Source organism: Mus musculus, chromosome 15 (assembly GCF_000001635.26).
Source record: "Mus musculus strain C57BL/6J chromosome 15, GRCm38.p6 C57BL/6J".
Classification (NCBI taxonomy): Eukaryota; Metazoa; Chordata; class Mammalia; order Rodentia; family Muridae; genus Mus; species Mus musculus.
The window spans coordinates 76,293,974-76,309,874 of NC_000081.6; the positions used below are offsets into that span (position 1 = coordinate 76,293,974).

A 15,901-nucleotide genomic window follows, 5' to 3' on the forward strand; every position below is an offset into this window, starting at 1 on the left:
TCCTTTTACCTGTCTGGGCAAGCTGCCTCAGGTGTAGAACTAACGGTCCCTCCCCGGGTTTGAAGTCTCAGCCTCTGCAAGCCATCGGTGCTGAGTCTCTGCACTAAGCCAGGCACCGGATTGAGAGGCTGTGGTGAACCTACCTGGCTGTGAGTAGTCAGGCTGTAAAGTGTATTGGAGGGGTGGGGGAGGGGAGAGTAGGCAGGGCCCTAAGTTTTTCTCCGAAGCACTAAGTGGACCCCCGCAAGTACAAGGAGGAAATAGGGCAGGGCTGTAAAGCTCGGATTTCTTTTACGGGTTTTTTTTTTTTTTTAAATTGTTGTTCGTTTCCAACCGCCACAGAAGTTCTGAGTGGGTGGGGCCAGTGGCCAGCACTCAGGCTCGCGGGACGTCCGGGCATTACTAGCGGCGCGCACAGGTTGTGCCACCTGGTCTTGACCTCCGCCGCCGCTGGAAACCAATGAGTCTCCCTGACATTTCGCGGCGAAGGAGCCCAGTGCCCCAAGAGGACTGGCCCCTGACACCCAACGCCCTGAGGCCTTCACCTTTCCCGAACCCAGTGCTGCAAGCCCTCTACAGTTTATCCCGCGTGCTGCTTTTCCCGACTTACTGGTCCCTGGACCAGTTGCTGGGCTGCTGGGCACCAAGCGTCCGATCCAAAAGCTTGGGGTGGTTCAAAGTCCTGGCAGGAAGTGGGGTGTTGCTACCACTGGTGGTGGTCGGCCTACCCTTAGCGTTGGTCGGCCTTGCGCTCTGGCTGCCCCTCCAGGTCTGGCGCCGCCCCTTCTGCTATCAGCCCCCTCCGGCATGCTGGGTGTGGCCACAGCCCTGGCATCCGCCTGCTGAGCGCCGGCGCTGCTTTGTCTTTCTCACTGCTAATCTGTGCCTATTGCCCCACGGGCTGGCTCATTTTAACAACCTGTCGCACAGCCTGCAGCGCGCCGAGGCTGTAGGGGCCGCACTGCTAGATAGCCTTCAATCGTCACAGTATAGGGTTTCCGAATGCAGTCAGCCGCCGCCTAGGGTGCCTGGTGGTGAGCTGAAGGCCACATTACCTATGGGCTTGGACTTCGTGTGTCTGCAGGAAGTGTTCGACCTCCGCGCAGCTCGTCGTCTTGTGCGTGTCTTGGTACCAAATCTGGGCCCGGTGATATATGATGTGGGCACATTTGGCTTAATGGCTGGGCCGTACATCAAGGTACTGGGCAGTGGGCTTCTACTGGCCTCGCGCTACCCGTTGCTGCGTGCCACCTTCCGTTGCTTTCCTAACGCTCGTCGCGAGGACGCCATGGCCTCCAAAGGTCTACTATCAGTCCAGGTACTAACCCAGGCTGCAGTGAGCCCTAGCGGGGAGAGCGTAAGCAATAGATTTAACCAGGAGAGCAAGAAGACCTGGAACTGTGGGTGGTGTTGCAGGCGCAGCTAGGCATCGTGGACGGGCACCCCATCGTGGGATACCTTCATTGTACACATTTGCATGCACCCGTTGGTGAGCCCTGCAGGAGGGTTTGAAATGTGGGTAGGTAGCCCCTCTTCTCTCCTTCGAAGGCAGTAGGTCCCTTAACCTTACCAACACGTCTGTCCCCACATCCCAATGTTCTCTGCCCCAGACATCCCAAGAAATGCCTTGGGTGGTTTACAGATCAGGACCCACAGGGTGAGGTCTTAGATCCCTACTCTGGGCTAAGCCAACTTCATCTCTCCTCTCAGAGGATGGACATATTCGCTGCAAACAGCTAACGCTGCTGCTGGAATGGGTGGAAGAGTTCGAGGCTGAGAACCGGCAGAGTGATGAGGCTGTAGCCTTCAGCGTCCTCCTGGGAGATCTAAACTTTGACAACTGCTCCCAAGGTAAGAAGCTGGGGTGAGGTGGAGCCAAGAGACCCAGCTCTGCCCACTGAGAAACGGCTTTTCTCCACAGATCATGCCAAGGAGCAGGGCCATAAACTCTTCAGCTGCTTTCAGGACCCCTGCCGGCTAGGCGTTTGCCAGGAACAGCCCTGGGCCTTAGGTACTGCTGCTGGGTAGGTGGGAGAACAAGTCTGTGGGATGTCTGTCAGCAAGGTGGCCTGCTGCTGAGTCTGCTCTTCCCTGGACTCCACAGGGACAATCTTGAATTCCTCCATGCTACGCCACTCCATTGCCTGCTCCCCAGAGATGCTTCGGAGGTGAGTGGACTCCTTGAGCCCCAGGCACTACTAGGCCAGCTGAGAGAAACGTCCCTAGCCTCAGGAATGCTGTCCCTCTCCTAGGGCCCTGAGACAGGAAAAGGGGCGCCGCCTGTACCTGTCAGGGCCCCTTCATGGGAGTTACCCAGCTCAGTCCTGGAAGGGCCGGCGTCTGGACTACATCACCTACCGCAGAGTACCCGGGAGTCGCCTGAGCCCAGTAAGTGCCTCACCTCAGGGCTGCTGGGCTTGCTTTAACTGAAAACACCTCTCAACTTGACACCTGCCCGGCAGGAGGCGGAGCAGGTGACATTCAGTACTGCCTTTGCTGGACTCACGGACCACTTGGCTATGGGCCTGAAGCTTCAAGTGGTATGCTCCTGACGCTGGTGCCCAGACAAGGGGATGAATGTCGAGAAAGACCACCATGGGGGGAGCGGAGCCCAATAACCCAATAACCATGCGACTCAAAGGATCTTTATTGTGGGGGCACTCATACTGCTTCCTGGGCGCGGCGGTACTCATACACACTGCCTCGCTCTGGGAAGGCTGGATATAGCGGGGGCGAGCCTGGTGGTGGTGCTGGGTCCTCCGGGTCTCCATAGCCCCCACCCCCAGGCGTGTGGAGGCAGAACGCGTCCTGAGAAGAAGAGCAAGTTTTAACACAGGTTGCGTCCCTGTCCCAGTTAAGACACAATCACTCAACCACCCTATTTCCGTTTGGGAGCCAAATTAAATTTTTGTATCCCTATTCACACAAGGCTCCCTCCCTCTCTTACCCCGGGATACACAGTCACGGATGTCTTGCCGCCCAGATTCACTGTGCGCCCATCTTTTCTGATCAGGAGGTTTAAGCCACGTGTACCAGGCTCTCCCCCTGTAGAAGGAGAAAGCAAGGAAGCTTGGGGGTCAAGAGAGGTAGGGGTAGGGAGATGGGATCAAAAGAGGCTGGCAAGGGCTGGGGAAGCCACCCACCGTGGAGGCCATAAGGCTGGAAGGCGCGGCGCTCCGTGAGGACAGACAGTAGCGCCTCTTCCCGAAAGACCAGCTCTCGGACTACGCCATCACCTCCCCGGAAGCGGCCTCGGCCTCCAGAGCCTGGCCTCAGCTCAAAGCGGCGCAGGATAACTGGATACCTGTGCAGGAGAAGGGCACAGCGCATCTGAGCACGGGCTCATCTCCCAGATCAACTGCCCAGCACTGAGTGCCCAGCTCACCGGCTCTCCAAAATCTCTGGGTCCGTAATGCGCGTGTTGGTCATGTGACTGTGTACACCACTGCGCCCATGCCAGCCAGGGCCTGCACCCGCACCACCAGCTACTGTCTCATAGTAGCCCATACGGGCATTGCCCAGGGTCACATTGTTCATGCAGCCCTGATAGAAGCAAATAACAGCATTTGGTTAGTGGGCGCATCTACCCCCACCACCCTGCTTCCCAGCAGCCCCCAGACCTGTGTCCACTTTTCTCCACCACACCTGGGAGGCTGCACAGGCCCCAAAAGCCCCCAGGATGACATCCACGACTCGCTGAGATGTGAGCACGTTGCCTCCGACCACTGCTGCCTCTGGGGATGGATCCAATATGGAGCCTTTGGGAATTATGACTTGCACAGGAGCCAGGCAACCCTGGTGAAATGACCAAGGTGGTTAATTAGGGCTGGGTATTACCCAGGTTCAGATAACAATTCCACCACTCTAAGCTCCGTTCATATTGGGCTGCCTTTGTTTTCTGGCAAGCCCCCTCACCACACACCTCTACGAACCTGGTTAAGTGGGATGTCACGGCCCACTAGACAGCGCAAGCAATAGATGAGAGCAGACAGTGTTATGGCTCGAGGGGCATTGAGATTGCCAAACACCTCAGACCCAGAACCACTGAAGTCAAATACAGCGCTGCCCTACCCAGAGAAAAAAGGTACGGCAATCAGCAACAGAATGGGCCTCACCCCAGAGGCCAGTGCCAGTGCCCTCCCCACTTCCCTCACAAGCGAACCTGATTCAGGTTGATCTGAACATGCAGGCAGATGGGAGAGCCATCGTCCATGTGATCCTTGGCAGACACCTCCAGGGGCAGGCCCCTGGCCTGGCGGGAAGTTCCAAAAGCACGAAGCATGTCTCGCACTGCTAGTTCAGCATTTGCCTAGCAGAAATAAGGTTCAGCCCCGCCATGCCATCTGCAGGGTAGCCCACCTACCTTGGGGCAGCCACAAAACTGCCCATGTATGTCCCTGTTCCCAGGCCCACCTGAATATGGCCCATATAGGCCTGCACCACATCTAAGCCATACTGTCCGATCAGCTCTCCCACCAGCTGGATGCCTTTCTGGTTAGCTGCCACCTGGGCACGGAGATCCGACAGGTTGTCATGCAGGTTCCTGGTCCCACTGCAGCCAGAGATCTTGCCTGGGGCCTGTAAGGCCTCTGTCACCGCTGGATGGGTAGAGTCACAAACTGAGCCATCTCCCATGCCCTCAGGAACAGGTGCCTGTGCCTGTCTGCTTCATAACCACTGGGCACTGGGAGCTCCCTTCAGACCTTTCACTGGCGTGCCCCACCACACACACACACACACTTCGCAAACTCTTGGACTCTGAAGACTGTAGGCTCCATCCTTCTGCTGAGCCGTCTTCTGCAGCCCAGCATCTAGAGCACCTTTGGCAAGTAGTTGTGCCAAAGACTTCCCTGGAGCTGGAGGTGGCTTGGGAGAGGGTGGGTTCATCCCTTAGCAAGCTCATCCATTGCCTTCTCTAGGTGCCCGTCTTGCAGAGTATTTGATAGCACTATGAACCCCAAGATTGTGTTATTTATTGAAAACACCATTTATGTGGCTCAGCTCTAGCACACACCTATAATCCCAGCACTTAGGAAGGCACAGGCCTGTCATCCCAAACAATGAAGGTAAAGTTAGTTTATAGAAGGAAGCAGTCATGTTTGAAAGAGACGGCTAATTTGACCAGCAGACAAAGTAACAAGAGAAAGATTTGACAGAATAGGATATGTCCAACTCTCATGAAAAGAGGGAGGGAAAGGAAACTAAGTGGCACAGAGGGAAAGGGAAAAGAAGGCAGTTTTACCGACAGTTATGGAGAGACAGACTGCACAGAGAACAAACTAGACACAGGTGAAGACAGAACAAATCAGAGAATGAGAAGGAGCCAGAAGATTAGCATGCTAAAGTTAGTATGAGGCCAAGAGAGAAGTCAGATTGAACCAGTCAGCTTGGAGAGGAGTTGGAGCCAGAACAGCTGAGTTGAACCAGCCAGCCAGAGCTCAGAAAGAACTTGAAAGGGTGAGCTTATTTAGCAGTAGGTCTCAAAGGCTGAAAACATCCTAGGCCTAGATAAGAGTGTACAGAGACTAGACACTTTGAGGACTAGGCCCAGGTTAGCAGACTAAGGCTTAGGTAAGCCTTGGAGATGACAATTACAACCAGGGGAACAGAAGATGCTTTTACACTCCCCTCTAAGTCTCACAGGAAACGTCTGTCCGCAGCGTGCCCCACACGCACCACATCCTGTCTGCTCTATGTCCTGCCCGCTTCCACTGGCCTCTAAGGATTTCAAAACTATAAGGCAGCACAGGGCTGAGATATGCGGGGCTCGGAACCTAACAGCTCTTGATGCTCTTGGAGAGGATCCAGGGCTGGTTTCCAGCACCCACACAGAGGAGGGGGCTCATAACTGCCTATAACTCCAGCCCCCCAAGGATCTTATGCTCTCTTCTGATCTCTAGGGACACCTGCGTACATGCGATGCACTCAGTCAGGCCAACACAAGCACATAAACCCTATCAAACACGGCCAAGGAAGTCCTGTTTCCACACCCAGGGGAAAGCCCTCACTTTCCAGCCTCTGTCAGGCCTTCTCTGAGGTCTCCTGGCCACTTGGACTCTCAGTCACGTGTTTACACTTATGTCCCCGTGATCCGCTACAGCGCCCCGTGACCAAGGTTACCCTATGTGCCTGTGAGCTACCCACACTCTCGACCATGCCCCCTTCACACCTCAACTCCAGGATGCCTTATCGAGTTCTCAGACCCCTGTGACCTCAGAGCAAGGCTGTCTCTCCCAGTCTTTCACCTTTCACTCAGCACAAAAGCTCTAGCCGGTAACTATCCAAGCCTGATCCCACAATCTCCAGATCATATAAGCTTTAGTCCCCAGACAGTTCCTTCCACCCTCTACCTTCTGGGTGGATATCCACCATGTTTGAGGGTGACTGCAGCTGTCCCATCTGACCACTCTAGCCAGCCTTAAGGTTAGTCTGCAGGTAGGTATACAAGCCGATCATCCTAACTCCAGCTGCTCCACTGTCCAGACAGCTCCCTGGGATTCTGTGGCCTCAATACCCAGTGTAGTTTGCAGCAGTTGCCAACCTTGGAACTACCTCTTCTACTCTCTGCCCACTTAGGTGTCTTGGCCAACTCCCCACCCTAAAATCACCTTCTAGGAGAGGTCATCTTTGGTCCAGCTAGAAGTCATCTCAGCTCTTCCGCATATCTGAGATGGCTTACGACTGCCCTGAGAGGTCACCACTGTCTCTATCAAGCCTCAAGGTAGGCCTGGACTGTTATTCTCAGGACATATCAGCTGTGTATCAAGATTCTGCCCAGCCTTATCTCTGGTAGCAGCCACACATCAGCTGTCTGCCAAATCCTCAGTGTGACCCTTCTCCCGGCTCACTCACCCTCTTCCTGGAAGACTCCTCCCTGGACCAGTTTGAAGGACAGAAAAACGGCACCCTCCTGCTGCAGTGTGGTAGAGTGAGGAGGCATAGAACCCGGGGTGATACCTCCAATGTCCGCGTGGTGCCCTCGGCTAGCCACGTAGAACACAGGCCTCGACTGACCTGGCCAAAACACCTAAGGGGCGAACAGCAGCTGTCAGCAGTGCCAGAAATCTCTTGTCCCCCTAACACTAGTCCAGGTGTGTGTCCCCCCTAACACTTCCTCACCGGTGTGATGACAGTCAGGTCAGGAAGATGGCTGCCCCCTGCACTGGGATGGTTACTAAGCAACACATCACCAGGATGGAGGTCGGCTCCTAAGTGCTGAATCTGAAACCAGGAGACACATACAGAGTGGGAAAGGGGAGTGAGGTCATGGGGCACGGGAGGGGGCAGAAGGAAAGACCTCACTGTCACCACACCTGGAACTGTACAGTCTCTTGCATGGCACCCAGGTGCACAGGAATGTGGGGAGCATTGGAGACGAGGCCCCCATCTGGCCCAAAGAGGGCACAGGAGAAGTCGAGGCGTTCCTTGATGTTGGTAGAGATGGCTGTGCGCTGTAGGATGCGGCCCATCTGCTCTGGGGGCACAGAGTGGTCAGGTGGCCCCATCACCCACATGTATAGCTCCAAGAAAGAGGCACAGGAGTCAAGGCCTCCTGGGCCCAAACCCAAGAACCAGCAGCTTTTCCTGCGCCCCGGGGAAGATCAGGGTGGCAACATTCCCTCTTAAGCAGTAAGGCTGCAGCCCAGTGTATGATAGCTTATGAAAAGAACACTCCCTTTCCAGCCTGCCTGGGGTCACACTTTCCTCCCTGACTGATATAGCAAGAACCTGGTCCCCGAGCATAAACCCCTAGGCTCCCGAAAGCTGGTGGCTTAGCCTTGAACAGATGAACTCACAGTGGATACCTGTGTTCTATCCCTAAATAGCTGAAGATCAAATGGCTTCCGATGAGAAGAGGAGACGACTTGCCCCACACTGCCCACCCCCCACCCCCACCAGTGAGGATTTTGCCCTTCCCCTTGGCACACATCTGCCAGGTCATCACATGCAACGAGAGCCAATGCTGTCAGCTACCCTGCTTGTCTGTACTTTTGCCTCGTGTGCAACCGTTCCCCACTATGTCCTACATCATACACGCCAGCCCTATGAGGAGGACAGCAGTGTCTACTCACCAGCAATGCTCATGAAACGGTGTGAGAAAATAGACAACTGGATGGGGTCAAGCTTGGTGTCTATCATACTGGGAGCCTCGGCTCCCACAGAAATGCGGATGTCCCCTGTCTCAATCACCTCCGCTTGGCAACCTGGTTCTACAAGGATGGTGCTGGGGGCAGGAGACACAGAGGAGCTACAAGAAGGCTGGCCACAACCTCCCCACAACCAGAGATGTCAATACTACACGCCGGGAGATACCCCAATGATAGAACCTCTGTAGCCCTAGGCCAGGGGATCTGCTGGGGGGTGGGGGCTACAATAACCCCTCCAAGGCTCTACCAATCCAGACTTACCTGTTGTTGTCAATGATCAGGCAGGGCCCTTGAAGCTGATGCCCGTAGCCTAGTTCTCCTAAAAGGTACACGGGAGTCTCCTGATAACCCCCTTCAAAGTAGCACTGGGTCACCTGCAGAAGGTGTGGAATGAGCTGGGCTCCCAGAACATTTCTCCTGAGGCCTCTCAACATAGCTGGACCTCCCCATTAACCCTTGCTCCCTGAGGTCCCGAGGATGTAGGTGGACCAGCACAGCAAGGCCTCCAACCTTTTCCACATGCGGAGGTCCACTCTGGATTTTGGAGGTCTCCTCCAGCTGAAGTCCACTACGGCCAGTTCCCCTCACACGCACATCATCTACCACCACCGAGCGCTCAGGAATGATGAAGCCAAACTCTCTCATGTACCTGCACCCACCCATCAAAGGGAGCAATGAGGACCAAGCAACCAGACCAGCAGGCCACATGCTAAACTCACGGGAGAACACATATACCTCTCGACAAACGCTGCTCCAAAGTCACCAGCACGGGGTGAGCAGGTTGTGGCCGGATGCTGATTGGCAGACACCATTAGGGCACAGTCAGTGCCTTGGTAGCGAAGGTGCAGGAAGCTCTCGGTGCTGATCTGAGACCTGTAGGAAGCAGGCTGGGGTACTTACCCAGTACTATCTGAGGGAACCTTTCCTGCTTCCTCAGGCGCTGTGAGACCCTTGTCCTAAAGACTCAGGAACATCTGGGAAGTCATCCAGTGGCATCCAACCAAAGGGGAGGTGGAGACAAAGCCAGTGCTGTGCTCCTCGGTGGTCCATGACTTACCTAGAGAAGCCCTGGGCCTGCAGGGCATCCACACACTGCTCCTCCAGGCGGCTCAGTCTCTGGTCCAGTTGTGCAAAGGTTTCAGGTGTGTAAGACAGGGAACAGGGCTCCTGTGCTTCGTGAACCACATCGGCCAAGGCCAGTCCCAGTGCTGACAGCAGCCCGCTGTGCCTGCAGAAATGGGTGGTGCGGCGGTGTGGGGACAATCCTCAAAGCCAATTCCCTCGGCTAAGGGCACATGCTCATATGCAGACCCACCTGTGAATATGCACAGTGTCCATACCCAGGGCCCGGGCAATGGCACAAGCGTGTTGCCCACCGGCTCCTCCAAAGCAAGCCAGTACATGGGCTGAGGGGTCGTGGCCTCGTGCCTGGTGATCCAGGAAGGGCTAATAAATAATCTTTCATACACGTGACAGCCCCCCATCCTGTCCCATTTCTGTAGAAAGTAGTTCCAATGCTTTGATCGCTTTGACTGAGAATCTATGTTTACTGATGCTGAAGGTCCTAGCTCCCGATTGGTTTTTGGTCTATCAGTAAAGATGCCAGTGGCCAATGGCTGGGGTGCGTGGGGGTTGGGGAGGGGGAAAGGCAGGACTTCCAGGTTCCCACAGGCTAGGAAAGAGGAAGAGGATTGAGACACTTAGGGGGAAGAGGAAGAAGGGAACACAGCATCGAGGAGAAAGCCAACCAGCTATGCGAGTTTCCAGGGAAGTAAGTGGCCTCTGGCCTCTGGCCTCTGGCTGCTCCCCTGACTAGCGTTGCAGGGGAAGGATTAGGAGTGCCCAGTCATTGTGTTATCCAAGGCATTTCAAGATGAACTGGCGTGTGCTACCCATTTCTGGTGGTCTAACAGAGTATAGGATCAGGGCTAGGGCAGACATGTGATGGTGGGCAGAGGGGACACACCTGTGTGAGGGCACGGATAGGCCGGCACATGGCTTCGTTGGCAACACGCACAAACCCCATGGCCACCTCCTCCAGACTTAGCTGGGAAGCTGGGCAGGGTCCACTGGCCAAGAAACTGTTGACCTCCATGGCCACAGCCTCTAGAGCCTTTCGGGAAGCCTCGGGAGACAATGGCTGGTCTTCTCCTGGCCCAAAAATGCAGGGGAAGGAGGCAGGCAGCAGGCGACCCAGAACCAGATTAGCATCTGTCACTGTCACAGGACCCCCTGGGAAGAAGGAACTGAGTGTGGGTTGGAGGCTAGAGAGGCACAAGTGGCCAGCAGGGACAGGCCTAGAACACCATGGGGCTAGGTCCAGCAAGGCAGTGGCTAGCCCTTACCTTTGCGGTAGCAGGCAGGACCTGGGTGGGCACCTGCTGACTCTGGACCAACCACAAAGAGGCCAGACCTTGGGGGATAAAAGACAGGAATTAGAGGCATGGGGAGGTCGGGGGGGGGGGGTGGAATAAAGAAGCTTAGAGGTTATAACTGAAGAGGTAGGAACTGACCTGAAGAAGAGGCGGGAACCCCCGCCAGCTGCCACCGTATTGATGTCCAGCTGTGGGGCCTGGAGGGTAACACCTGCCGTGCTAGCCTCAAAGACGTGCTCAAACTCTCCAGCATAGCGGCTCACATCTGTGGATGTGCCTAATGGCGGCGGCAACAGCAGACAAGATGCTAGGAGTCGCCCCCAAGACCTGAGCCCCCAGCATCCTCCAGCTAGGTAGCTGAAGGTCTTCCCTCACCCACCCACTTCAGCCTTCATACCTCCCATGTCAAAGCCAATGACAGGCTGACCACCTTCCAGCTGGTAGGTGGTAGTGGAGTAGCCAACCACACCACCAGCAGGGCCAGAGAGCACAGCCCGGGAGCCACTGAAGGCATCCATGGGTGCCAGGCCACCATCGGAGCGCATGAAGAGGACTTGCACATTCTATGAATGGGGAGAGCGGACAGCGATGAGCTGGGCAGGAGCAAGGCCAGGGCCTGGAGCACGGTGGTCAACAGGCCTCACCTTTAGCTGGCCCTGGAAGCCTCGGCGGAAGCCCTGCACATAGCGCTGGATGGTGGGAGTGAGGTAAGCATCTGCACAGGCCGTATGCCCCCGAGGAACAATCCGCACCATGGGCATGACTTCCGAGGACAAGGAGACGTGCGTGAAGCCCAGCTCCCGGGCCAGTGTGCCCACCTGCTGCTCGTGCTGGGCCCACCTACAACGAGAACCCAGGGTTTGGGTGGGGGGGACTCTGTGCCTCCCACCCAACACCTTTCCAGCTTTCCTCTAGATCCAGTCTCCACGCACGGGAAACAGCCCTCACTCACGTGTACGAATGCATGAGTACCACTGCCAGGCTGTGAATGCCCCGAGTCAAGAGCCCCTCCAGCTTCCCACGCAGGGCTGCCAGATCCACAGGCTGCTGTATCTCTAGCAGGTCCCCTGTACAGCCTGAAACAAGCCCAAAGCCCCCATTCAAAAAAATTGCCAGGCTCTGCCTACCCCAAGAACCTCACACAGGATGTCAGCACCATGCGCACCTTTGACGGGAGAGCCGGCACCGGGTTCTCCACGATACAGCAGCACTCGCTCGTCCACCTCCACGACCTCCTCATACAGTACCTCTGGCATGGGCACAGCCTGAGGGCAGGCAGAGGCTCAGAGGAGACCCCGGCCTGAGTGGTCTATGGGGTCCTGCATGATGTCGCAGTGCGGGCCAAGGGGATGTGTTCCAAAAAGCTAGGAGACAGTCAAAATGGCCCAGCAAGGTCCACCCAGAAGGCTTCTCTCTGTACCCAAGCCCAAGCCCTTAAGAACTAGAGAACCAGCACCCTACCTCAAGAGGGCAGCTTCTTCCAGGAATTCAAAGGTGGAACTTCTATGTTCTCACCTTGAACTGGCAGAGTATTCCCATGCCAGTCTGGAAGTATGAGGACACGGGTCCTGCTAGCAGTGCTCAGTCTCCTTAAGGCCTACTAGCCACCATTGCTTCACAGACCTCCCCACAAGACCTTGGCTGGGGGAGGGGAAAGAGTGCACAAGCTTCACCTAATGCCCAGTTGGCACGGGAGAGCTCACCAGGTCAAAGAGGTCTGGGCGGGCCTGAGTGCCAATATGCAGCAGGTCTCGGAAACCGCGAGTCACCAGCAGTGCCACCCGTTCTCCCTGCCGTTCCAACAGAGCATTGGTGGCCACGGTGGTACCCATGCGGATGCTGGCGATGTGACTGGTGTCTAGCGGCCGGCCTCGGGGCAGCAGCACACCCCTCTCCTGGGGACCACATAGTCAGGGGGAGAACCTCAGGTTGGGGTCTCCCTAACACCTCCCCTCTGCCCGCCACTGGCCCTGGCCCACCTGCTCTAGAATTCGGCGGATGCCCTCTGTGGGTGCGTCTGCATAGTTGGCAGGATCCTCTGAGAGCAGCTTCAGGACACGTACATGCCCTCCTGGGCACTGGGCAAAGACATCTGTAAAGGTGCCACCACGGTCGATGGCAAAATGGAAGCGCTCTTCTGGGCTGCCCATGATGTTGAAGCTGGAGTCCAGCAGTGGCTCTTCGGCTGGTAGCCCTGGGAGAACTGGACAGAAGAGCCTGTCACTGGGAGTGAGGGGGGTTGGGGTTATTACTGAGGGGGGGCCAGGTTTCTAAGAAGAGGCTGGGATGGGAAACAAATGGATCCCGAGTCTAGAAGGTGCCCTGGGGAGGAGTCATAGAGTAGCTCTGGGTTTGGCAGGAGCTGCAGGACCCAGTCATAGGGTGGCCAGAGTAGAGTCAGAGCCAGGCAAGCCCAAATGCCAGCCACTGTCCCGGTGGCACAGGTCTGAGAGTCCTGCTGCCGATGGAAAGCCAGTACTTGGATTAGAGATAAAAGGACCCCGGAGCCCTTTCTTGCGGGAGGAGCCTGGATTCTTTCCTCAGGGAAAGGCACCCGAGTTAGGCTGGGCAGGTAAGAAATAGCTCCACTCCCCACTCTGCTCAAGTTTCCTGGCCCAGGCTTTATAGTCACTGGAACCCTACAGAATCTGTACAAGAGTGGGGCGAGGCTGAAAAGAGCGGAGGTACAGCGGAGCCCTCAGGGGGAAAGTAGGAAAGGCGGTAGCACAGACCCCACCAGCAGCCGAATCCGCTCTAGTCTTGCTTGTGTCCCGCTGCGCTTCCCGAAGGCCCTGCCCCCACCTCGGGGTGGGGCCTGGAGAAACACACCCCCACTCCCAACACACACACACAAACACAGACACACAAGCCTGGCGTGCCTGGCCCTCCGGATTACGTAATTGCGGGCCGGGCCTGAGCACCTCCTCCTTCGCCCAGAGCGATCCACGGATTGAGGGACTGAGTGGCCCTTGCCAGCAGGGGCGGACCCAGCGCTTTGGCTCAAGGGCACCTTGATTCTCGGAATTGCTGAACCTCTCTGCAAGTTCTGGGTCGCCGAAAGTGGACGCCCTTGATACCCAACTTCAGGTCTCTAAGTAACTGGTTGTACCCTAATGTAACAACATTTCTGATGTAGTCAGACTGTTCCCCAGAGTGGGAGGACCTGAGGCAGGAGATGGGTTGGGTGGAAAGGACCCGGCAAGGAACAAGGGAAGGTAGGAGGGCCTCTTATTCAGCAGCAAAGTGGCACAAAGATCAAGAGGCCTCTGCACACATCCCACAATCAACCCTTCAGTGTAAAAAAATGGCTCAGTACACCTAAACCCTCATGTGTCTCTCCTGTAGTGACACCAACAGACATTTGGAACTGGTGTTCCCCCTCACCGAGGACAACTGGTTAAAGTCTCCGTGTCCTCTACTCTCTTTCTCTCTCTCTCTCTCTCTCTCTCTCTCTCTCTCTCTCTCTCTTCTCTCTCTCTCTCTCCAGGGTTTCTCTGTATAGCCCTGGCTGTCCTGGAACTCATTTTGTAGACCAGGCTGGCCTCGAACTCAGAAATCTGCCTGCCTCCCAAGTGCTGGGATTCAAGGTGTGCACCACCACCGCCCAGCAACCCTCTTGTTTATTTAGTCAGTCTGTAAGTGGGCTTGATTCCAAGGAGAACGTGCATAGACAGAGGAGGCCCCAGGACAACCAAGACTTATAAGCAAGGAGAGTCAGAATTGGTTTCTTGCTTTGCTGTTCCTAGAGGGGTTTTAGCCCCAGGAAAGCAGATCTTCCTTACTAGGCCAGCATTTCTATTCTTTCTATGACAGAGTCCAGGGAGCCTCAACTGTGCTGGTTGGAAGTCAGAGCCTTTACAAGCAGAGTAGAGGCTGGGCTCAAGTCAGGCCTGAGCCATTTAGCATCCAAGTGAAGGGGCATGGGCAGGTCAAACTATTAGCCATGTGTGGTGGTGATGCTGACCTTCAAGGGTGGCTCCTAAGACTGTAGGAAATCAGTTGAACCCAAAGGCCTTTCCCCATGTGCTAGGCCAAGTATCAGACAGCTTAGGGCACACACCCAAATCCCCCATTCTAAGTACACTGCTGGCTCTCAAGGCCCACTTGGGCCTAGGAGGCTAGGATGCAGGTAAGCTGGTTATGTATTAGACTTGTAGGCTCTGGGCTTCACGCCACACGTCAGGCAATGCCTGGTGCCCCTGGGCATTCAAAACCTGTCCTCATGTCCCTTTCTCATTTTGTGGATGCCAGGGTAAGGTCTATGGTACATAACTCAGTGAGATTTTCATTTCAAAACCAAAAGTAGGAGAGGGCTGGATGGTAGCCCAGTTGGTAGACTACTTGTTTAGAATACAAGAGGCCCTGAGTTCTGTTCCTAGTATGGAGAGAAAAAGTGTGTGTGTGTGTGTGTGTGTGTGTGTGTGTAGAGAGAGAGAGAACCCAGAGAGAGAGAGACCCCAGAGAGAACCCAGAGAGAGAGAACCCAGAGAGAGAGAACCCAGAGAGAGAGAGAAAACCCAGAGAGAGAACCCAGAGAGAGAGAGAACCCAAAGAGAGTCAGGAGACAGCTTTTCTCAAACTCTGTCTTGCAAGAGTACCTCTGGTACCCTCTTTCCTCTGCATCAATCTCATAGCCCACTGGCTGCCACATAGGGCATTTGCACTGACAATCCCTTAGCTCAGAAAGCTTGCCCCATCCTCATGACTGTTACTTTATTCCAACTCTGCTCAATGTCCTCAGAGGCAACCTCTCCTCTCTCCTGCACGGGCTCCCAAGACATCATCCCACCCTCATCCCTGGGTTTGCACTATCTCCCTCTACCGACCACCAGCACTCAGCAAGGAGCAGATGGCCAGACTCCCTGGGGCTAGGGTTTTCTGTGGCTTCTTTCGTATGGGCACAGGCTGGATAAGAGAACTCTGATTGGGCATACGCTGGATAAGAGAACTCTGATTGGGCACATAAGAGACCCCTGATTGGGCGCACGTTGGATAAGAGAACTCAGAAGGAAGCCCGTGGCTCACCTCTCTCGACATCCTTGAATCTGATCGTTTTCCGCTTTGGCAGCCTGGGAGTGGCAGTTGTTTCTGACAGGATGTTGGCGCTACAGAAGCTTAGGCTATTGCCCCTGCTCCTAAGGACTAGCTTCAGCTCTTGGTTTTCCTGGATGAGCTGCACCAGGCGCCGTAGTTCCTCATTCTCTTGGGCCAGCCTCTGGATCTCCTGTCGTAGGCCCTCATAGCTGCTGAGAAGGGACATGCCCAGGAGCAGCACAGCAGCTGGCCAGTGGTCTGTGGACTAGCCAGGAAAGAGAGGCTCTGCCATTGTGAGGTCAGCGTCTGACCCCACCTTTGCATTCAAAGACAGCTAGGCCCAGT

The 15,901-nt window shown here is 55.6% G+C and overlaps 2 protein-coding genes across 11 annotated transcripts in view; one reads left to right on the plus strand and one right to left on the minus strand.

Moving 5' to 3' along the window:
• The first annotated feature begins 304 nt into the window (after positions 1-304).
• Smpd5 (sphingomyelin phosphodiesterase 5) lies at positions 305-2,923 on the plus strand. 4 transcript variants are annotated; one of them, XR_003951337.1, is made up of 7 exons: positions 305-1,318; positions 1,417-1,519; positions 1,711-1,851; positions 1,922-2,011; positions 2,105-2,168; positions 2,253-2,388; positions 2,463-2,923. XR_003951337.1 is itself a non-coding variant. In XM_006520227.2 (7 exons), the coding sequence occupies exons 1-7, from the start codon at positions 461-463 to the stop codon at positions 2,624-2,626; spliced, it is 1,539 nt and encodes a 512-aa protein (XP_006520290.1). In that variant the 5' UTR covers positions 305-460; the 3' UTR covers positions 2,627-2,923. The 4 variants fall into 4 exon arrangements, 2 of the variants coding, with proteins under 2 accessions (XP_006520290.1, NP_001182466.1); XM_006520227.2 differs by having other exon boundaries at positions 1,417-1,489; positions 1,922-2,024; NM_001195537.2 differs by having other exon boundaries at positions 399-1,318; positions 1,417-1,489.
• Oplah (5-oxoprolinase (ATP-hydrolysing)) overlaps positions 2,630-15,901 on the minus strand; it is a 34,579-nt gene continuing 21,307 nt past the window's right edge. For 2 of the 7 annotated variants that reach the window (XM_006521509.3, XM_006521508.4), the window contains exons 2-27: positions 12,502-12,725; positions 12,226-12,417; positions 11,688-11,787; positions 11,475-11,598; positions 11,167-11,362; positions 10,920-11,085; positions 10,661-10,799; positions 10,493-10,560; positions 10,114-10,379; positions 9,463-9,575; positions 9,205-9,375; positions 8,883-9,020; positions 8,658-8,796; positions 8,409-8,521; positions 8,073-8,224; positions 7,314-7,474; positions 7,120-7,221; positions 6,853-7,027; positions 4,414-4,598; positions 4,163-4,309; positions 3,933-4,067; positions 3,646-3,795; positions 3,386-3,543; positions 3,144-3,304; positions 2,948-3,045; positions 2,630-2,808 (exon numbers count right to left, since the gene is read on the minus strand). In XM_006521509.3, the coding sequence (XP_006521572.1) occupies positions 2,662-2,808; positions 2,948-3,045; positions 3,144-3,304; positions 3,386-3,543; positions 3,646-3,795; positions 3,933-4,067; positions 4,163-4,309; positions 4,414-4,598; positions 6,853-7,027; positions 7,120-7,221; positions 7,314-7,474; positions 8,073-8,224; positions 8,409-8,521; positions 8,658-8,796; positions 8,883-9,020; positions 9,205-9,375; positions 9,463-9,575; positions 10,114-10,379; positions 10,493-10,560; positions 10,661-10,799; positions 10,920-11,085; positions 11,167-11,362; positions 11,475-11,598; positions 11,688-11,787; positions 12,226-12,417; positions 12,502-12,672 (3,867 nt within the window). In that variant the 5' untranslated portion in view covers positions 12,673-12,725 and the 3' untranslated portion in view covers positions 2,630-2,661. Of the gene's footprint in view, positions 2,809-2,947; positions 3,046-3,143; positions 3,305-3,385; positions 3,544-3,645; positions 3,796-3,932; positions 4,068-4,162; positions 4,310-4,413; positions 4,599-6,852; positions 7,028-7,119; positions 7,222-7,313; positions 7,475-8,072; positions 8,225-8,408; positions 8,522-8,657; positions 8,797-8,882; positions 9,021-9,204; positions 9,376-9,462; positions 9,576-10,113; positions 10,380-10,492; positions 10,561-10,660; positions 10,800-10,919; positions 11,086-11,166; positions 11,363-11,474; positions 11,599-11,687; positions 11,887-12,225; positions 12,418-12,501; positions 12,746-13,254; positions 13,421-15,547; positions 15,837-15,901 lie in introns of those variants that run through there. The other 5 variants (XM_006521507.4, XM_030248807.1, NM_153122.3 and 2 more) reach the window with 5 other exon arrangements.